The sequence below is a fragment of the Notolepis coatsorum genome (genome assembly GCF_963971535.1).
Source record: "Notolepis coatsorum genome assembly, chromosome: 7".
In the NCBI taxonomy this organism is placed as follows: domain Eukaryota; kingdom Metazoa; phylum Chordata; class Actinopteri; order Aulopiformes; family Paralepididae; genus Notolepis; species Notolepis coatsorum.
Genome location: NC_140171.1, coordinates 143684943 through 143708855, shown reverse-complemented (window position 1 = coordinate 143708855; position 23913 = coordinate 143684943). Strand labels below are relative to the sequence as shown.

Below are 23913 nucleotides of genomic sequence, written 5' to 3'. Positions count from 1 at the left end.
TTTTGAGCCTGGGCTCCAACCACAGTGGGCACTGTGTGGAAACTCAGCTGATTATCATGTAGCGGTGTCTCTCTGACATCACAAATCAGCACATTTTCAGATGACTCAGTTCAGTGAGGGTGAATATTGTGAGAGGAGAATTGGAAGAATGCGCCAATATGAGAATTAGAGACATAGATCATATTAATATAAGTCCACATAGCTAGGAAACAATGCTAAACACTGAAAAAGGCCATTTATAAGATAGTTCCCCTTTAACTACATTGCAAAAGTAGTATACTTTTCAAAAAAAGTGCTTCATTTATGTGCCACATCTGCAACATCTCCTGCAAAAAGTGCTTCATTTATGACTGTGCAACAACTGCAACATCTCCTCTTCAACATTTCAATATAAAAATAAAATAAAAAACAAACAAGTGCATGATGTGCATCTGAACATTCTAACATCAACACTTGAACAAAAAACACATTTATAGTGCAGCTGAGCTTATGAAAAAGTGCTTCATGTCTGTGCAACAACAGCAAATCACAGCATCTTATTAGCACTTATTGTCGACTCTTAACTCTCAAACATCAGGGGGGTGGGGGGCAGACAGGCCTAGCCTACATACACACATCTAATGAGAGCGATTGCACTTCTTTGACTGGGCAATGGCAGAGAAAGAGGGTTCATAGGAAGTGAGGGCTACCCGCAAACAGTGATGCAAATGCTCATTTGTCAAGGTGGCATGGTTGCTTGTTTTAATGGCATTCATGTGAGAGAAACTGGATTCACAGGTGTATGTTGAGCCAAACATTGTTAGCACAGATATTGCCAGCGTTTTTATTTTGGGGAATGTCTTGACATGAATACACTTTATCCAAAATGTTGTGGTGGATTCATTCTCAAGTACCTGCTTCAGAGCAGATGATGCTTGCATGTCAATTATTTCAAGTTGCAGGAGACCTTCATCAATGTGAAGTGATGCAAGGAACTCTTGTCCTTTTGTGGAAATAGCAGCTACATTACATTGGCAAATGGGTTGCTCACAAAATGCATCAATTCTCTGGACATGTCAAATTCATCAAATCGACTTGCAAAGTTTTCCCTCAATTTATCAATGAAATCTGTCATTAATTGAGTGACTTTTGGCTCAATTGTGCGTGTTAACATTGACATGAAAAGAAAAAAGTTTAAAATTTTTTTATTTTTTTTATATTATCATGTAATCTTTGGCGGGCCGGTCAGAATCATCCCGCGGGCCGGATCTGGCCCGCGGGCCGCCAGTTGAATAGCCCTGCAGTAGATTGTGTGTGTGTGTGGGGGACGGCAGGCGTTGTGTGTGTGTGAGAACTTTTTTTTTTTTGCCTTTTGACGCTACACAAATTGATGGGCATTTATCGGCGACTGCTATCGGCACATTTGAGCTTATCGGCCGATAGGCCGATAGCAGTCAACAAGGCACTTATCGGCCGATACCGATACCCGACCGATATATCGGTGCACCCCTACCTAAAACCCCTTCCTCGCCCAAACCTTTCCTGCAATTGTTTTTATGTTGCATGATGATCATGAATACATTTATTATGTATTGTATTTTTTATGTTTAAATATCAACATTATCTGTCCATCCTCAGTACACTTACTATAAATATACTATACATCTGATCTTTCCAAACGCGCGCACACACACAGAAACAGAGAATGCCTACCCCCCCCCCCCTCCTTCCCAGTCCCCACTCTGCTGTTCTCTCTGTCTATGGCTCTGAACAGGGTTAGCTTGTTGTTAGCTTACGCTAATCTAACGTTAATTTCGGTCTTTAACACGACGTGGTCATAAAGGAATGGCGAGGATTGCAAAGCATGTTGGATGCATTTGACCCATTGCGGAATAAAACAGCAGGGATTTGTTTTGGGTTGCAAAATAGGCACACTAGCCTTGCTATGTTGCAATGGCCGTGTTGCTGTTGAGCCGAGCGCATACGAATCCACGGAATTTTCTAAATAAGAGTATTGCAATATGAATCTATCTTTTTACGTTGCATCGATCCTATTGGATCATTGATAATAGATCGATATATCGATCTGGATCGATGTATCGTCCCACCCCTAGCGGGCGGTACCTGAGAAGTGGGAAACGGAAGAGGGGATTAATAAGGTGACACTACACCATATTACAAATACCAAACAACTCACCTACCTGACGTTTAACATGTAACTACAATAATAATAATAATAATAAGGTACATAAATACAATAATAATGACCAACCTACGTCACAGGGGTGAACTTAGTTTTGAGCAGGTGCCTTCCGTTAGTGGATAAAGCAATGTTGCTTTCGTTCTGTACACGGAGCGTACTGAACCCAAGGTCCTGTGCCGAACGGTTCAGTATGTGTATATACAGAATTATTTTGTCTAAAGCAGCGGGCATTGATTTGGAGATTTGGCCCGATCCATACATGTGTGACTTGGCCATAATAAGATAATTTATAGGCCTGATATTCTATGTTCTATATTCATATTTTAAATTGCATGTGTCCGGATGGCAAAATTCAGTACTGCATCTACAAAACCTCCTGTAAATCATCTGCCCTTTATTCATTTGCATAGATTATTTGTACACATGATCTCAAGAATGTGCTGAATGAGCTCTGTCGCAAATTTTTCATGTCTGGTCAATCTTAGCATGGTGTTATTTACCATCAACCATTGGTTCGTTACAATTTACTCAAGCCTAGTAACAGACACAATATTTCTGACACTGGGAATACATTCCCTGAGATCCATAGATGTCCCTAGATACCAAGAACATGCAAATGGACCTTGTAGAAGTGGAGCAATCTTCCATTTACCGTGTCCCTCTCCCTCTCTCTCTCTCTCGCTCTCTCTCTTCCCCCCGCCAGTCGCAGACTGTGGGTAACTCTCACTCAAAGCGCTTATGGAAAGAGCCCATCCAAAAATAGCCTGATCATAAAATATAAAACAATGAATTCTTTTGACTCTCAGGAATTGTGTAAAGTTGCCCAAATAGTGCAAGGAATAGCAATGCATGTCCCCTTTAAGTCTAGAACTGTAGACTACTCTGGACTACACTGTGTTCTTAAACTATAAAACCCATTTATAAACCTCTTACATGGAAATGAAAGCTGTATAAAATCACAATCTCTGTCTCCTTCTTTTTTTTTTGATCCACTTTTTCTCCATTTTCTATATTTTCTCCCATCCCAATTTCGTATCATCCAATTCAACCCTCCCCTGTCACGAACGCTGTTTCTTGCCTCCCACAAGCCGGCTGCAGTGAGGACTAAGTCATACATAGCACAAGTCCCCTCCGGTACTTGAGGTAACAGCAGTCGCATCTTTTCACCTGCGCAGCTCGACCTCTCAGTGTCGAGGAGTAACGCGTGGGAGGCTCACGCTGCCCCCGACACTTCCTGATTCTACTGCGCAGGCGCACCAACCGACTTGTAGGAGTCGCTTGTTCACAACGTTCGATCCCCACCCTTCAGTTTTTCCCTCCCCGTAATACGGCCAATGTGTATTACTGCGGACGACCAGCCAAACTGAAAAACAATGTGGAGAGCTGGATTCGAACACGCGAATCCTAGCGTCTCCACACTGGTGGCGAGTGCCTTAGACCACTACGCCACCTAGCCGCCCTATAATCTCTGTCTCCTTCTTATGACACTCTTCTCCATCCAGATAGCTGTCCTGTCAGGCGAGAAGAGAAGCCCTACTCCTGTGACCAGTGTGAGAAGAGCTTTAGTAAACCGTCTTATCTGACATCACACCAGATAATTCACACAGGAGAGAAGCCCTACTCCTGTGACCAGTGTGAGAAGAGCTTTGGTCAACTGTCTAATCTGACATCACACCAGAGAATTCACACAGGAGAGAAGCCCTACTCCTGTGACCAGTGTGAGAAGAGCTTTATTCGACTGTCGCAACTGAAAAGACACCAGATAATTCACACAGGAGAGAAGCCCTACTCCTGTGACCAGTGTGAGATGAACTTTAGTAGTCAATCTTATCTGCGAAGACACCAGCTAATTCACAGAGAGAAGCCCTACTCTTGTGACCAGTGTGGGAAGAGCTTTGTTCAACTGTCTAATCTGAAAACACACCAGATAATTCACACAGGAGAAAAGCCCCACTCCTGTGACCAGTGTGAGATGACCTTTAGGTGTCAACCTGATCTGCGTCGACACCAGAGAATTCACACAGGAGAGAAGCCCTACTCCTGTGACCAGTGTGAGAAGAGGTTTAGTCGACTGTCTCATCTGAAAACACACCAGAGAATTCACACAGGAGAGAAGCCCTACTCCTGTGACCAGTGTGAGAAAAGCTTTAGTCGACTTGACCATCTTAAATTACACCAGATAATTCACACAGGAGAGAAGCCATATCATTGTAGTTTTTGTGATAAGGGATTCAGTAGATTACCATATTTGAGTGAACATGAGAAAATTCACTTGGGAGAGAAAGTAAAAAGAAAAAGAAAAACGACAAAATAATAAATGCTAGTTAACTCTTTCTCTGCCATACCCGACATCTCGCCATGCGTTGAACGCCAAAACCAGAGTTTTGTGTTTTACCGGACGTAAAACATGCTCGACAAACGCAATCACAGTTTTGAGTTAAAAAGCTTTTGTGAATGCACATACCGGTATGTACATGGTCAGGGATGTGATTTTTTCGTTTTTTAACCGGATTTCCGGTTTTTCTGACCTAAAATAAAAATTGTATGAAAAAAAGATTCATAAAAATTTTTTATTGTAAAAAAGAAATGTAATTTTTTTTTATTTTTCCACCTGGTCTAAGTGAAACGCGAAAGCAACATTTATCAGACCTGCTATTCTTGCATAACAGATTTTCATTGGCTATCGATAATGTTAGCGGTTTTGAGTGGCGCGAGATGCTGTAAAGACATCAACACACTAGGAAACACTGGATTGCTTTTGTAAAACTGACCAACCAGGGAAGGTTACTTGCAAGCAGTGCCACAGTCTGCCACTCAACACTACAGCTCTGTAGAAACATCAAACTCTTAAGCATGAGGTACAGAAGCCAACCTAGACATAACCAAGAAGCTGAGATTAAGACATGTCACCACCTTCATTCTCAAAATCAACCTGAAAGCAAAAGAAAAGCAAAATAGTCCATTAGTCCAACTGCAGGTAGGCAAGACTTCGAGAGGAGGCGGTTACAGGTGTTGCACAATCTGGTTGCAAAGAAGAAAAGATAAGGTCCTAACATTAGTGTTTGAGCCAGGATGACTTGGGAGGGGTCAAGACGACCCCCTTTAAACATTTTAGGGGGACACTGATATATTTGATTCATTTTCTTTGTCCCTTTCCTCTCCAACCTTCCTCTTCCCTGTGAACAGTTCAATATATACAAATAAAATGTGTTCATTCATTCAAATGGAGTGTTTATAAAAAAATATATATATCATTTAGAAAATGTTCAGGTTTTTTTTCATAAAGCGCAATCACATCCCTGATGGTATATATACGATATACCTTTTGATTTGGAGCTTCGGGCGATCAACCAGAACGATTTGGGCTTATTGCATATAATGTGTCATATCTCGCGATCTATGGAAAAATACTGGATTATTCTGGAAATAGGGCGATGTTTAGCATGTAACAAACTACAGTGTGTAGAAATTAACTAATTAGTCAGTAATGGACTATGAACAATGCCTGTCAAATGAGCCATACTATTGTCTCCATAGCTATAATACAAAACACACGATGGGTCTACAAACATCACTAAAATTGTCGACGCTGGCGCCATTTAGTAAACATGGCGAAAGCTTATGGCAGTCGATGAGTTAAGAATGAAATCTGTTCTTATATTGCTTCGTGAATGTGGCCCATTGTTCTAGTCACTACACGAATCTAGTGTTTTAAATACTGGGATCATAGGAACTTTCTGACCTCAGTATGGGGTGACCAGCCAAAAGCCAAGATGGTTAACGCATTCGGCGCCAGACCCGAGATATCCCGGGTTAACTCGCCAAGCGTTGGGTAGTTTATTCCTTTATTCGATATTTGTATTCATTATTCATCCAGGGACCTCTGTGTTACCATAGGGAATGAGTCTGAGGTCGCCAAAGTGCAATACCGGCCGCATCCAGCTAGACGGCGGTATCGAGCACCCTTTGTAACCTTGTATCTTGGCCTGTGTAATGGCCAAATGTCTCCGGTAAAATTTGTCCTTGTCGGGCGACGGGAGCGGTTCTCCCGGTTCCATTGAAGCGCGTCAAATATCCCCGATCCATATGTTGTGGATTATTCCGTGGGCCAAATGGACATTAGATGTACCAGATGGCGATCAAACAATTGGAATATTATTTTTGGAATACTCACGATCACAGGTAAGAACGATCTGACATAAATGTTAGCTTGATCCTGCAATGCTTATCGGGCTGAAACGACCGCCCCCCCTTTCATGCATTCATGATGGAACATAATACCTACAGTATGATATAGATTTGATTTCGGAATAATAGCGTGTACAGGCAAGAAACTGCAACGTCTATAGTGGAATTGACGTATATGGCTATAACTCAGCATTTCATGAATTACCCTAAACCGCTCTAAAACCATACTTATATTCACCACGGTATAACACGGGAATGTATGGATGGACGGACAAATTAATTCTTTTTCACATATTGAATGATAGATGGTGATGTCAAATGGGCCATAGTATAGTATCCATAGCTATAATATAGAATATAGTTATAGCTCTACAAACAAGGTCACGCACTCCTATCGTTTAAAGCGCGGCCTAGCTACAGCAGGCCCCGACTAATAGCTGGCGCCGAGTGAGTTAACAAACACTTTGTACACACTGGAGGGGGAAACCGCTTCTGGTATGGATTTTTATATTTTAATGTGGACGCTTTATTTTTTTTATCTAATGTCACAAATATTGTCAACATTCTTAGTACTACACAAGAAGTGTTTATTTTAGAGTAATGTTCCATGTATTGTCTTCATTGGTATTCTATTAAAGGAATGGATGTCATGATCATCTTTAGTGGTTTTTCTACCATCTAACTGCTTGTGAGCAACCTTTTGCACAAGTAACTAACTATTTTGTCATTGTGTGTATATTGAGTAATGGCCGTACTATTGAATGATGAAACTATCAAAACGTTATAGGGTTGGAATCAATTCACTTTAAATTCAATCAATTAAAAATTAAACAAATTGTTTACTTTATGATAGAACATCCATTCACATTTACTTGTCATTAGGTTGTATAGTAAAACCTTTTCATGACGGAACTTGTACAATATTTAAAATAAAATATACATCTTATTAAAAAGTGAATTGATCCAAACTTTGAAACATTCTCATTATAATGTATGATATGCTAATAATATGGATGAGTTGTAAGCATCAACCTACTTTGTATGAAAGGCTTCATCTAAGTGCAACAATGATCATTTTTAGAAAATCTTCTGTTGCCGCGTATCATGGAACTGTTCAAATGTACAAGCACACCCTTCCCATTAAGTCTAGTTTTTTTTATTCTTGAAAAGCGCATGTGAACTCATTTAATTTTTTGGCAAAATTTTGGCTAAATATGCCTAGTTTTGTATGTGTGTGTGTATACAGAAACCATTCCGTTGCTTTTGATAATATTCATTCATTTTATTGATAACAGTGCTGTAATTTCAATTTCTAATAAATATGCATGATCAAGTTCAATAACGTGTTCTTTTATTTTGATATTCCACGTTGAAATTATGCGATACATTAAGTGTGGGCTCGCCAAAAAAAAATCCTAAATGAAATGGGGTCGTGGTATAAAAAGGTTTGAGAACCCCTGGTCTATACCATTACAGTAGCACACATACAACTCCAGCATGGTGAGTGCCCCCCAGTGGCCAGTTAGTGCCATGCTTCACCCATGCTTCACCCATGCACTACAGGGGACATGTTCTGTTCTGTTACAATTATTTATTTGCCTATTTCTTCATACTGTGTGGTCCCTAGACAGTCTTGGAATTATATATTAATTATATTATATTGGAAATTACTGTAAACCTGAGACTCTTAGAGATCTTGTGGATCCATAGTAGCCATTTCAATGTATTGACCACTTTTTTAAAGTATAAGTATTTGTCATCAGATTAACACATGCGACCCACAGGAACACATGCACTGAGTCGCTGACGAAATGTTCTCTGCACTGTAGTCCTGATCTGCCATCTACTGTCAATATTTATGAACCAGCAGTCATACCAAAATCAGTCACTGAGATAGAGGTTGCAAATATAATTACATCCCTCAAATCCTCAAGAGCTAAGGATATATATGGCATGGACACACTCATGCTGAAAGAGAAACTCCTCTATAGTGAAGTCACTGACCCATATAATCAATATGGGTTTCAATCAAGGAAGTTTTCCTAACCCATGGAAGCCTGCAGTTGTGGTCCCTTTATTTAAAAGTGGTGACCCTCTCATGACATCCAATTACAGACCCATCAGTATTCTACCCATAGTGTCCAATGTGTTTAAAAAACTGATTGCCAAACAGGTCACTGATCATCTCAATAACAGCTCCTTCCCACTGCACCCAATGCAATTTGGATTCAGGGCTAACCATTCAACAGAAACAGCAACATGCTTCAGAGAGAGGATACAGATTGACATCGTGTCACATTATGCAAAACACTTGATTGATTGTAACCACGCCCCCTTTTGGGCCCTCTGATTGGTCGAGAGGTTTAAGGAGGCGGGACTTACAGGTATGTCATACCTTATAAGGGCATATAGCCAAGTTTGATGGATTGTAACCACGCCCCCTTTCTGAGATGATTTATGACCCCTTAGGGCTTCTCTGATTGGTCGAGAGGTTCAAGGAGGGGAGGGACATCTGGTTACGGAAGGGGAGGAGTTTTCAGAATTCTTTTTCAAAATAAAAGTTTTTTTTTAATTTTTTTTCAAAATAAAAGTTCTTCAAAATAAAATATTCAAAAATACGTTTTTTTTATTGTCAGAAATAAAAGATTCAAACGTTTTTTTTTTTCAGATTGTATTTGTGTATTCCAAGGTTTTCAGATTAAACATTTCACAATATGTTTTTGTGTATCTTAAGAATAAGTATTTGTGTATCTTAAGAATAAGTATTTGTGTATTCCAAGGTCTTAAGAAAAATACAATATCATCACAATATGTATTTGTAGGGAATTAAGAATAGGTGTATGTATCTTCAGAATAAACATTTCAAATGTGTGTGTATCTTAAGAATATGTGTATATCTTCAGAATAAATGTGTGTGTATGTGTGTGAGTGTGTTCAGACACTTGTGTGTGAGAATTAAGAATAATACAATGTGTCTGTTTAAGTAGAGAATGCTTTCTTCCAAATGGTATGGTTTGAGCAGAAAGCATTCTCCCCTATTGGAGAATTATCCGACGTTTTTCCCAATATATTTATCATTATTATCCTTCATTATTATCATGAGTAACATTTATTGTATACATTTATTGCATGAGTTAATTATTATCTGGTGCCGCCTAGTGGATGCACTTTGGAGTACATATTGCGACTCTGAGCAGGTAAGCTGTCTCTGCGCCGGCGCGTCACGCTATTTAAGTGACACTCTCAGCCTAGACTGTAAGGTGAAAAGCCCTGTGGGCGAACTCTTGACTGGCCAACGGTACGTAGAATTATATGCGCCGTTAATATCCGCATTTCTCTTTAATTCATATATCTAGTTATTAATTAATGCCGTTTATTTCCTTTCCTTTGTATAGGTAAATAATCTGACTACATGCTGACTAGTGTTGGAATGAACACTGACTATAGACCAGGGGTCTCAAACTCGCGGCCCGCGGGCCATTTGCGGCCCGCGGGATGATATTTTGCGGCCCCCTACTTGACGTCAAAGTGTAGTGTTAATGCGGCCCGCACGCAACTGTTTGCTGAGTCGTTGCGCGAGAGTTGGACGTTTTATGGGGCTGCGGCACTGCAGATATACCCTACTCCAATGATCCGCACGGACATTAGACGGTGTTGCACTCGCTACTCAGTCTGTAGCAGTCGCAGAGACTCTGGCTAGTAGTGACATTCTCTTTTGAGACTCCGCCTCAGAGACTCTTATCCTTTGGCACTTGGAACTTGCTGTACTTTGCTTGCAGGTCTGCAGCCATTATTGCTGGATAATGAATAGCACCAACTTTAGCCACGGGACCGTTGTCAAGCTAAGCTAGCTGACCTAGCTCGTCTTCCCCGCAAGGTTTTCACATTGACATTTGATAACGTTAGTCAGCTAACGCTAGTCAGTAGCTACTTGACTTAAATACGATTCACCGTGGGTGCATTATTGTTGATAGACGGACAGAGTGTCAGGTCCTGGAGAAAGGACAGGCCATCATCTGATTTGATGTAACGTAGCTAACGCTAGCTTTTCAGCTAATGCTATAATAACACCAAGCAAAACACATCCCGTCCGAGCTCCCCGTCACACGCTCTGTCGGGGACAATGGCATTTAAGAAAGTGTATCTGCTGTTAAAATGACAAACAGCATCACACTTTAAAACACGTTCATTTTATAATCCTCACTCCGCAGGAGATAAATGACGTCATGGGATCGGAGGCTAGAATTGACATGTATTGATTGATTGATTGATTGATTGATTGATTGAAAACTATTAACAGATTGCAGAATGGGTACAATACAGTACAGCTCAATACACACAATTGTTAAGGGGATGCAGACCAGAGAAAGACTTTCGTCTTGTTTACATCAGGGTCCCCCATTTTCAATTCATCAGGACATATATGACATACAGATACCAAGTCCTCACTCAGTGGCAAGAAGCCATTCTCTCTCTGATGCATACATAATAAAATAATGTATGACTGAAGTGATGGAGACCATGTTTGAAGGCAAACAAAAGCAAATCCCCCTCAGATCGCACAGCAACCAGAATAAACAGCTTTGTGATAGAATAAAAAAAATGCACAGTGCATTTCCATAGCTGTGGATGAGTCCACTGACACCACTGAGAAGCCTATGTTCTGAAGAACCGTTCATGTTCTGAAGAACTGTTCATGTTCTGAATTGTTATTGCTAAAGATTGAGACGATTGGATCAGTTGTACTTTTTTTTGGAATACTTGAAACCCTTTTTTTGTGGAATATTTGATGCGGCCCAGCCTCACCCAGACTCTACCTCCAGCGGCCCCCAGGTAAATTGAGTTTGAGACCCCTGCTATAGACTGACTAACGTCTGATTGTATGCTGACTGACTAAACGCTGACTGAATGTACATGCTGACTATAGACCAACTACATGCAGACCAACTAATGTCTGGCTACACTATCAAGTACCGGTTGCTAAATTGCAACCTAACTATCAACAAACTATCATCAGAGACGACTTGGTTGAACATTATCCACTAATGCTTGGATGTAAGCTACTACTGACTATCAGCTACAAGCTAACCACTTGTTTAATTGACCACCTGGTGATTATTATAACAAGGATGAATTGGATGCTGGACATCAAAGTCCTAATAAACGAACATTCTTATAAAGTCCGAATTGTTTCAATGGTTTAAGTAGAGTCATTTCATCCAAACCCTTCCAAGGGGGACATCTAGTTGACTCATTGACTGAGACTGCTAGATAATTGGACAATTATTTACCGCACGCGCCCGCTACGAGACGGGACGGACGGAACGCAGAAGGAAGTGCCGCGTGGGATACCCCTCAACGTCAAGGTGGAACCAGGACGGAGCGGATACACACGCCGGGGCACATTGGAGAGGACGCGGTCAGCTCAAGGGAAGTGAAACGTTGATGTTGACTGCTTATTGGGTTGGAATCGCCGTATACCGCCCACATGCTGGTTGCTTGAAGTAGTGGGGTCGGCGAACACCATCAAATGTTAATGCTTAACGCTAGCCATTAGCCAACCAATGCTAATACTGCTAGCCACCAATGCTAACGCTGTTAGCCAAAGACTGCTAACACTGCTAGCTGCCAATGCTTAATGCTAGCCATTAGCCAACCAATGCTAATACTGCTAGCCACCAATGCTAACGCTGTTAGCCAAAGACTGCTAACACTGCTAGCTGCCAATGCTTAATGCTAGCCATTAGCCAACCAATGCTAATACTGCTAGCCACCAATGCTAACGCTGTTAGCCAAAGACTCTATCGCCCTCCAGGTCCCCTCGATCACTTCATAGATGAGCTGGACATGCTTCTAAGCTCCTTACCGGAAGATGGTACCCCGCTCCTTCTATTGGGCGACTTCAACCTGCCTGACTCATCTCAGTCGGTCCCAGTGGTCTCCCTCCTACAACAATTTGACCTGACTCCCACTGCCATGCCTCCCACCCACAAAGCAGGCAACTCCTTGGATCTCATATTTTCCCGTAACTCCAGCATCATTAACACCACGGTAACTCCCCTACATGTATCTGACCATTCCTTCATATCCTTCTCACTAACTCTCATGCTTAACCGAAAGGTCTTCACCCCAACTCAAACCGTCTCACTCAGACGTAACCTGGCCTCCCTATCCCCCTCCACCCTCTCCTCTGACATAATATCCGCTCTACCTTTGAGTGACACCTTCTCTGCTCTCCCCACAGAGATGGCAACCTCCACCCTCCTCTCAGCCCTTGCAACCTCCTTTGACAAGCTCTGTCCCCTCGTTGAGAAACCTGCCCGCCGTTCCCCACCCAGTCCATGGCTGACGGATGCAGTGAGAGAACAAAGACAGGTCCTGAGAGCGGCTGAGAGGAAGTATAGAAAGTCACGCCTCACTGCTGACATCGACACATATCACAACCTCTTGTTAACATTCTCCAAAACCATTACTAATGCCAAAGCTTCTTTCTTTCACCATAGGATCGAGGCCTCTGCCAAGAATCTACGCAAACTGCATGCTACCATGTCCTCCCTCCTCACTCCCCCCCCACCCCCTCCTCCCTCATCTTTTTCTGCCGAAGACTTTGCGATCTTCTTTGAGGAAAAAGTGGAGAACATCCGCAGCGCCTTCTCCCAACCCCCACCCATTCCAAACGCTGAATCGAGAACCTCATCCTTCACTCTGTCATCTTTCTCCCCCATTACAGAAGCCGAGACCCTGACACTGGTAACCGTCCGACTACATGCCAGCTGGACCAGCTACCCTCCCCACTCCTCCAGACCATAGCACCGGACATCCTCCCATTCCTAACTGCAACCATCAACTCCTCACTCAACTCGGGGGTGGTCCCCACCTCCCTAAAACAAGCCAGAGTCACGCCCCTCATAAAAAAACCAACCATGAACCCCACCGTCATAGCCAACTATCGTCCTGTCTCTCTTCTCTCCTTTCTTTCTAAAACACTTGAACGTGCTGTATCCAACCAACTTACTGCTTATCTCTTACAGAATGACCTCCTAGACCCCAATCAGTCTGGCTTCCGGACTGGCCACTCCACAGAAACGGCCCTCATTGCGGTCACAGAGGCACTTCACTTAGCAAAAGCGAAAGGCCTCTCCTCTGTCCTGATTCTCCTAGATCTATCTGCAGCCTTCGACACAGTCAACCATCAGATCCTCCTCGCGGCCCTCGCAGGAATGGGAGTGGCTGGATCTGCGCTGACATGGCTGACATCATACCTCAACGACCGCTCCTACCAAGTGTCATGGAGAGGGACTCTGTCGGCCACTTGCCCCCTCCGGACGGGTGTCCCCCAGGGCTCGGTCCTAGGACCCCTTCTCTTCTCCCTCTACACTAAATCACTGGGTAACATTATCACGTCTCATGGCTTCTCATATCATTGTTATGCCGATGATACTCAACTCTTCCTCTCCTTCCCTCCCTCAGATATCCACGTCTCTGAGCGGATCTCGGCCTGTCTGTCCGACATCTCCGCCTGGATGACGACCAACCACCTCAAACTGAACCTAAGCAAAACAGAATTGCTCCACCTGCCGGCCAAATCCTCCCCCCTGACCGACCTCTCCATCAACAGTCATCTCCCGCCTCGACTACTGCAACGCACTGCTAGCTGGCCTCCCGGTCACTGCCACCAAGCCTCTTCAACTCATTCAAAACGCAGCGGCCCGCCTGATCTCAAACCTACCGAAGTCGGCCCATGTCACCCCACTTCTTAGGGACCTGCACTGGCTCCCCATTGCTGCACGTATCTGCTTCAAGGCCCTCGACCTAGCATACCGTGCGGCAAAGGGAACCGCTCCCGCCTACCTCCGGTCAATGGTCTCTAACTACACACCCTCAAGACCCCTACGCTCTGCATCTTCTGGCCGCCTCAGACCTGCTCCTATCCAAGCTCCCGGAGGGTCATCAAAGAGAAGCCGCCTATTCTCAGTCCTTGCCCCACAATGGTGGAATGAACTACCCATCCCAGTTAGGACAGCCGAATCCCGTCCAATCTTTCGCCGTCGACTAAAGACTCACTTCTTCAACCATTATCTGAAATGATTAATAAAAAAAATAAAAAAAAATATCTAACCCTGACTAACCTTACTGTCATGCACTTGTCCTAATAAACTAACCTACACTGTAACACGCAACACTTTGATGAACATTGTTACTCAGCTGATAGAGTTGTACCCTTCTTGCTGTCTTGTCGTACAGAACTTGTAAGTCGCTTTGGATAAAAGCGTCAGCTAAATGACTAAATGTAAATGTAAATGTAAAAGACTGCTAACACAGATTTTTATCATCAATTACTAACGGCCTCGTATGAAACCCTCCACCTAGACTCTATTTGGAGGAGGGATATACCAGACCTGGAAATAGACTTTGAGTGGCAAGAAGCCTGGGCAAATGTTCGACTTGCATCAAGGAACCCGGACCATCAACAAATCAATCTTAAAGGACATACTTGACTCCTATAAGACTGAACAGAATGGGTCTTAAACAAGACTCCAAATGCTCCTTATGTACAAATGGGGATGAGGGGACATTTATGCACATGTACTGGGACTGCCCACCAGTTAAGATATTCTGGAAAGAAGTGACCCAGCAATTATCAAATCTCTTAATTCTGAATATACCTGTACACCCCTCTGTATTACTGCTGAATGATGTTTTTGAGTATGCAGAACATCCACAGCGAAAGAGATTGGTTTTATCTGGTATCACAGTGGCTAAAAAGCTGATAGCATCACGATGGTTTCAACCGGAAAAAATGTGCCGGAAGGTCTGGATTCTTACATATCTCGATGTGATTTATCAAGAAATATCTACAGCAAGAATTTTGGGTCTTAATGAATCCAAAATGACAATGTGGTTAGAAGTGGTGGAGAGAATAAAAGCTAGCATATAATGGTAGTGTATGGTTAGGAACAAGTTATAATGGTTGGATTATCCAATGGGGGGTCCGGGAGGGGGGGGTACGAGCTAGAGCATATGTGTATAGGTTTTTAGATAACAGGTATTAGGGGTATATCCTGTATAAGACAATTAACTAAATGGTGATTTCATTGGATGTGCACTGTCAACTAATGCTTGTATATCTTATCGTGTGTTGTCATGTTTGTTTATGTGTTTGTTTAAAAAATAATAAAAAAATAAAATACAAAAAAAAGACTGCTAACACTGCTAGCTGCCAATGCTTAATGCTAGCCATTAGCCAACCAATGCTAATACTGCTAGCCACCAATGCTAACGCTGTTAGCCAAAGACTGCTAACATTGCTAGCCAAAGAATGCTAACACTGCTGGCCACCAATGCTAGCTAAAGAACATTTCATTGACACCCATGCCGTGGCTGTGTTGAACCAAGCAACTACGTTGTTGCTCCAAACGCTGTGAACATTATCATTGACACCCATGCCGTGGCTGTGTTGAACCAAGCAACTACGTTGTTGCTCCAAACGCTGTGAACATTATCATTGACACCTATGCCTTGGTTGTGTTGAACTAAGCAACTACATTGTTGCTCCAAACGCTGTGAACATTATCATTGACACCCATGCCTTGGCTGTGTTGAACCAAGCAACTACGTTGTTGCTCCAAACGCTGTGAACATTATCATTGACACTTATGCCTTGGTTGTGTTGAACTAAGCAACTACATTGTTGCTCCAAACGCTGTGAACATTATCATTGACACCCATTCCTTGGCTGTGTTGAACCAAGCAACTACGTTGTTGCTCCAAACGCTGTGAACATTATCATTGACACCCATGCCTTGGCTGTGTTGAACCAAGCAACTACGTTGTTGCTCCAAACGCTGTGAACATTATCATTGACACCTATGCCTTGGTTGTGTTGAACTAAGCAACTACATTGTTGCTCCAAACGCTGTGAACATTATCATTGACACCCATGCCTTGGCTGTGTTGAACCAAGCAACTACGTTGTTGCTCCAAACGCTGTGAACATTATCATTGACACCTATGCCTTGGTTGTGTTGAACTAAGCAACTACATTGTTGCTCCAAATGCTGTGAACATTATCATTGACACCCATGCCTTGGCTGTGTTGAACCAAGCAACTACGTTGTTGCTCCAAACGCTGTGAACATTATCATTGACACCCATGCCTTGGCTGTGTTGAACCAAGCAACTACGTTGTTGCTCCAAACGCTGTGAACATTATCATTGACACCTATGCCTTGGTTGTGTTGAACTAAGCAACTACATTGTTGCTCCAAACGCTGTGAACATTATCATTGACACCCATGCCTTGGCTGTGTTGAACCAAGCAACTACGTTGTTGCTCCAAACGCTGTGAACATTATCATTGACACGCCTATGCCTTGGCTGTGTTGAACGGTGCAAATACATTGTTGCTCCAAACGCTGTGAACATTATCATTGACACCCCTATGCCTTGGCTGTGTTGAACGGTGCAAATACATTGTTGCTCCAAACGCTGTGAACATTATCATTGACACTCCTAAGCCTTGGATGTGTTGAACGGTGCAAATACGTTGTTGCTCCAGATGCCGTAAACTATACTATGAATGGACTAACCAAAGGCTGAAACGGTGCTCATTTACTCTATCCTACTTGTTCACTCTCATTGTGGCCATTACCAGGTTTCAAGTGAGTGAAGAAGCTGTAGCAGTGCTCACCAACTCTATCCTATTTGTTCACTCTCATTGTGGCCATTACCAGGTTCAAGTGAGTGAAGTGAAACTACGTTGACCCACTATACGGTCCCGTCGTTATCTCCTGCTTGGAGCAGTGTCATTGTAATCACACTGCTACACGCCAACTGTACGAACTGTGCTTCTGACTGTTAACCCCATTGTTTACTACTGCCTGCGACCAGCAACTCAGCCGCAAAAGGAGCTCCAGTTGGGGCAACGGCTGACTGGGACAAGATGGAAGGTGTAGATGTGGAAGAGCTAAAGAAGAGGCGTACTGCGGCGCAAACAGCTTTCACAAGGAGAGCCAACCAAGTAGCTGACAATGTTGACACTGCATCGCTAGCGGAGCTCGTCAATGACAAGAAAGCTCTTCAGATAGAGTTTGCGAAGCTCGTTGACACGACGGGGGACTATGTTGGAGCATTGGAGGAGGCCGACGGAACTGCGCATGCTACCGTGATGGCCGACGCCACAGCAAAGAAAGATGGAAGCAAGCAGAGGAAAATGGCACTAGAGAGGAAGATCTTCTCGGAGGTATGGTCCCGCTTCGTTCAAAATTAGGCCCCCTTGAAGCAGAGTTTAAGGAGGCCTTGGAAGAGGCAAAGAGGCTCAGCACCCAATGGGCACCCCAAGACAAGAGAGCGTTGGAGGGGAACAAATTGGAGAGAAGACTTCGAACAAATGATGAGAGAGTGGAGATACCTTCTTCCAACTCCCAACATATCTGAATTAGAGAAGCGGTACAGGCACTTGGACGAGGAAAGAGCAGCACTGATGGACAAGTGGTCGACCCTCCTAGAGCCTGGAGGAAAGGGTGACACTGGATGTACTTATGAGGGTGAAGAGGATATGAGGACACACAACATTGAAAGGGGCGGTGAAGTAACCAGCCCACTTGATATTTCAAACGAGGTTCTGCAACGTGCCGCGGAAGCTAAACCTTCCCCGTCCACCAACGGCAAAAGTGAAGTCCTTCACATCCACTCGTCATCTCCTCAGCTTGACAGTAGTCAATCAGAGGGCGCTTCCAAAGACTCTCCCTTACCTTTCGGGAGCCACGAGGGGACCCCGAAAGCAACCCATCTCCAGCTTGGAGCAAAGACCACAAGAAGTGGACCTCATGAGTATACCGACAGGAGTTCGCTCCCACGGGTAAGACAACCCGGCAGCGAACCCTATCTTTACCAGAGCGCTGACCTCGCTATCATGCCTCAGTTATGAGGTGACCACACCACGCCATCAGGCGATGAGGGCGCAACGCGGGAAGGTCTCGCTCACCACAGAGCCCACCAGGGGGCCCGACCAAAGATAAAGCTCGCCGCCATCAATCTGCCCAGATTCTGTGGCGACAGAAGGACCTATTGGCGCTGGCGGGATAATTGGGAGGACCTCCAGGCTTTGGCCGAACCATCAGGATTGCCTGTATGTAAATTATATCACCTTCTTGACAGCGTAGAAGAACCACTGAGAAAAGAACTCGGGCTGGATCGCTGCAGAACAGCGGACAACGTTTTCAGGCTCCTGGACAACCGCTTTGGAGACAGGAGCACAACCGCAAGTCTGATCCTCAAAGGTCTGGAAGAAGTGCCTCCAGTACGGAGTAACCAGCCTAGGCCAATGATTGACCTGGTCCAGGCAGTGGAAACCGCACTGTACGACTTAAAAGACCTTGGGATGGAGGACGTGATCAAAAACCACCTAACTGTTGCCACCATAGAGAGAAAACTGCCTATAGGCATGAGAGAGAAGTGGATCTCCTATGAGCGTGACCCCGCGAATGGCGTCACTCCCGCAAGTTACTTTGACAGACTCTTGTCATTTCTGAAAGGACAAGAAAGGATCCTCGAGAGGCTAGCACAGTTGGAGATCGGAGCCACCCACGCTGGCGAAAGACCAACCCAGCGTGAAAGGCTGAGCGACAGGGGAGGTGATAGACGGTCATTTACAAGAACGACAGCGAGCGAAGTAAGAAGGGAGCCCCAGAGGGACTCGTGCACCATGTGTGGAGAGGAAGCACATGGGAAAAGACTGTACTTCTGCCCGGCCTTCAAGAAGGCTAAACTACTGGAAAAACGAGCCCAGGTGAAGAAAGCTGGAGCTTGCATCAAATGCCTCGCTTATCACGGGGCCAACGGCCTATGCGAGAAAAGGTTCCTCTGTAAAAAAGATGAGTGTGTAAAGGGGGTCAACCATCATTTTCTCCTCTGCTCCAAGACACAGAGCAGGAACGAAACAACCAATGAGCCCAGCGCTCGTAAAGGGCTCCGAGGCCTTACGGCTGAGCAGGAGAAGGTGGTCACAGAGTTAAAATTGTCAACGCTCCAAATGGAAGCATTCAAGAAAGCCTTCACGAACAAAGCGACCTCCCAAGTGTACGCCAGCAAGAGCCTGTTGGACAAGAGTGGCATAAAAGAATACCCAGTCCTCATGATGCTCATGGACGTCACGACAAGAGGAGGAGACTGTGTTGGAGCGTTGATGGACCTCGCCTCCGACACCAACTATATCACACACAGAGCCGCCAAGAGGCTCGGGCTGGCCGGCGAACCTATCACACTGGTCGTGTACGGTGTTGGGAAGATGGCAGTCAGAGTCGATACCAAGAGGTATGTGGTGGCAATAAAAGTATGGACCCCGAAGGGGACCTTGAGAGCCCACGAAATGCTCTGCTACGGCCTTGAGGACATCGCCAAAGTAGACAGAGTGGTGAACTCCGAGAGACTAGAAAAGTTTTTCCCATGTGTCAAGCTGGGAGAATTGACCCGGCCTGATACCATTGATCTGCTCATTAGCACCCGGGAAGGTCGCCTGGCCCCACAAAGAATGGAGAGAGCCGGTGATCTGGTGCTATGGGACGGCCCACTGGGCAAAACTGTGAGCGGTGCGCATCCGGACCTCTTCGAAGAAGTAAAAATGACCACGCGTCATTCGTTGACCCACTTCGCACGCTCCATGGGAACAACCATCACGAGAGAATGCAAAAACATCACGGTAGACTTAACCAAGAGGAAAAGCATGAAAGAAGCAGTAACTGCCACAAGCAACAAGGAAGTCTTCGACTGGCTGAAATGGGACAGCATCGGAGCAGCCTGTGACCCCGTCTGTGGGGGATGTCGCTGTGGCAACTGTCCTCCTGGAGGAAAGGAGATGACACTGGCTGACGAGCGGGAGCTAGAGATCATCAAGGCTGGCTTGACCTTCAAGGAGAAAGACTCACACTGTGGGGACTCCCACTGGGATGCAAAATACCCCTGGAAGGAACAACCAGCATCTCTCCCTAACAATCGCCGAGCTGTGGAGTCGACCTTCCTCAGGACAGAGAAGCGCCTTGAGAAGGATCTTTCATGGAAAGTAGCCTATACCAGGCAAATCCACGAAATGGTGGAGAGAGGAGCTGCCGTGAAACTAACTAGGTCTATGATGGACCAATGGAAAGGAGCAGTATGGTACGTGAGTCACTTGACCGCACCGAACCCCCACTCCGTCACCACTCCAGTACGAATCGTCTGGGACAGCAGCCAAGAATACAGAGGTGTAAGCATGAACAATATCCTACTGAAAGGTCCTGATGTGCTGAACCAAATCCGTGCAGTACAGTAGAACATGCAGCCATCGGTGACATCAAAAAGATGTATAACTCAGTGTGGCTTGAAGAGGAGGAGGTTCATGTACACCGTTTTCTATGGAGAGACTCACCGCAAGACGAGATAGAAGATTACGCCGTCGTCAGGGTGAACATGGGAGACAAGCCGGCCGGATGTATTGCCCAAGTCGCTATGCGAGAGACCGCATACCTCCCTCGGTTCTCCCATCTAACAGAGGAAAGATCTGTCATCGTGGACAACAGCTACGGAGACCAAGGCACAGACACTAGTTCTACCGAACCAACTTAAGGATGAAGATAACAAGGCTTTGGGAGTCGGCTACCTTGTTCAGGAAGATAAGCTCTTCATAATGGCATCCATCAACTTTTCCCGGAGAAGGCAAAAGATGAGGATGGAAGCAGATCTAGCCGAAGAAAATATCAGAGAGGACGCCTAACCCTCTGACTCGCCGAGTCCTACTCAGCCAAGTCGCAGGACTGTATGATCCGATTGGTCTCGCAACTCCACTCAAGCAGAAGGGAGTGATCCTAGTGAGAAGAGCATTCCAGGAGGCTGGAAAAATTACCAAGGACACTTGGGACCAGCCACTATCAGAGGAGCTCCGAGAGAAAGCAGTGGAGTTGTTCAAGGAATATGCTCGCATGAGCCGCGTCACATTCCCAAGAAGTATCACGCCCGCCGGCTGGTTGGGCAAGCCATGGGGGATCACGTTCTCAGACGGGCTGTGATTCCTATGGCGCAGTACTGTATCTACGATGGGAGACGTCTGGGGGAGCAGTTGCCCGGCCAGTGGAGTCAAAAGCGAAGCTGGCCCCTCTTGACCTTAGAGGTGATCCAGTAAAGGCGGAAATCTGCGGGCGGTGTTCGCATCCCATCTAAAAAAGTATGTGCTTAAACATGGAAGAATCAAAATCGAAAGATGGTTCCACTTTGTCGACAGTCAGACAGTGCTGGGAGCCATCCAAAGAGAAAGCTATGGCTTTCAGACATTCTTCGCGAATTGGGTCGGAGAGATCCAGAAGGCTGGTCCCATCACTGATTGGTGGTGGGTACCAGGAGAACGCAATATTGCTGACCTGGTCACAAGAGGCCACTGCTCCCCAGAGCTACTCGGAGAGGATTCTGCGTGGCAGTGCGGCCCTGACTTCCTCGCCTACCCCGAAGAGGAATGGCCAAAGAAATCAGCCTCAGAGGTATCTACCGCTGAGAGCAACGCAGTAAGTAGGCTTCAAAGAAAGGCCTTCACAGTTGCTATCACAAGAGCGCAAGCAAAGACAATGCTTCCCCTTGCCAGCTCAGGGGAAGAGAAGAAAACAGCCACAAAAGAAAAATCAGATATCATTATCTCGCCAAACAGAAGCCCCAACAAACTTTGGGGCGGGGCTCTCGTAGGCCAGATAAACCCAAGGAGATACAGTTCTCTCAAGACACTCTGCAACGTCGTCGGCTTCATCCGAAGGGCACTAAAGTTCTGGTCGACAGTAAAAACCCGGAAGGCCCAAACGACGAAAGCACGTTTGCCAACCCACACATTGTTAAAGTGGGAGGCATTAACTGTAAATGAACTGCAAAGCGCAATTCCCCGTGACCACACTAGACAGACTTGTGGTCCACAAAGAGGAGGACTCCAAACTCTTGCTGTGCCACGGCAGAGTTCAAGCCATGGCCAAAGAATGGCCTGGGGTGCCCTTACTTCCCTACAGGGAATGGGTGAGCATCCTCCTGGCAGAGGAAGCTCACAGGGCAAACCATGAGGGCATTGCAGGAACCCTCTTGCGCATGAGAGAGAAAGCCTGGGTTGTGCAAGGGCCAAGAGTAGCCCGAAGCACAATTGACTCGTGTATACACTGCCAAAAGAACAAGGCAAAAATGTGCCGTCAAATCATGAGCGAACTCCCCCCGGAGCGCACAGAGCCGGCCGCACCATTCGAGTATACCACGTTGGACCTCTTTGGTCCCTACACGATCAAAGACTCAGTGAAAAAGAGAACAAGTAAGAAAGCCTGGGGCTTAGTTTTCTACTGCATGGCATCCAGAGCAATACATGCCGACATAGTGGAAGACCTCTCGACTGAAGGTTTCCTAAAAACATTCCAACGCTTCACTGCATTGAGAGGCCATCCTAAGAAGCTCTGGTCCGATAAAGGGACTAATTTCGTGGGAGCAAAGCCAGTGCTGGAAGAACTTTATAAGTTCCTAGCAAATATCAACAATAACAAAGTACAGAAGAAAGCCGCAGAGTCTGGTACAGATTGGACTTGGGTGTTCCACCCCGCTGACTCTCCTCATAGGAATGGTGCGGCTGAAGCAGCTGTGCGAGTATTGAAAAGAGCACTAAGCAGCATAGGCTAAGAAGGGAGCCTTACGGCCCTGGAGTTCCAAACCCTCCTATACCTAGCTGCCAATCTATCAAATGAGAGGCCTATTGGCGCCAATGCCCAGCTTCGGGATGGCACCATTGAGGTCATCACCCCCAACACTCTCCTACTGGGACGTGCAAGGCCCCGTGGAGACCCCAGAGGTTTCGAGTCCGCTAGCTACCCCTTCGTCCGTCTGAGAGAGCAATCCAGATTGAAGTGGACAGGTTCTGGAAACGATGGAGCCAGCTGGCGGGACCAGAACTCTTTGTCCGAAAAAAGTGGCACATTCCCGCTAGGAATGTCACTGAAGGAGACCTGGTCTGGCTTGCAGACCAGAACGCACTCAGAGGCCAGTTTCGACTGGGCCGAGTGATAAAGACTCACCCTGACCCAAAGGGTGTCATCAGGGACGTGGAAGTAAGGACTTGCCATAGCCTTCCCGTTACCGCCGGTCATCCCAAGCGTGATCGTCACGTCGGGGTGTGCCCCACCACCGTCCTCCACAGGGACGTCAGGAGGTTGGTGGTACTTCTACCATTCGAGGAACAATGACCAAAAAAGGACGTCGAAAGTCGCCTGTTTCTGGCACAAAGGACGTCGAAAGTCGCCTGTTTCTGGCACAAAGAAGGACGTCGAAAGTCGCCTGTTTCTGGCGCAAAGGACATAGAAAATGTCGCCTGTTTCTGGCACAAAGAAGGACGTCGAAAGTCGCCTGTTTCTGGCACAAAGAAGGACGTCGAAAGTCGCCTGTTTCTGGCAGGATTGAGGACGTGAAGAATCACCCGATGCCGATGGAACCTGAGTAGTTTTCGCGGGAGCCACTTGTGCTACCACCGTAAATGCGGCATAGTTTAATTCTTCGTGCCCCTG

General features: G+C 45.4%; 1 protein-coding gene across 1 annotated transcript in view; it reads left to right on the top strand.

Moving 5' to 3' along the window:
* The window catches only part of LOC311232102 (uncharacterized protein), a 45364-nt gene extending 40690 nt beyond the window's left edge, over window positions 1-4674 (top strand). Inside the window, exon 4 of the mRNA XM_084318788.1 lies at window positions 3685-4674. Within this exon, the coding sequence (XP_084174914.1) occupies window positions 3685-4496 (812 nt within the window). The 3' untranslated portion in view covers window positions 4497-4674. The remainder of the gene's footprint in view (window positions 1-3684) is intronic.
* The last annotated feature ends 19239 nt before the right edge of the window (window positions 4675-23913 follow it).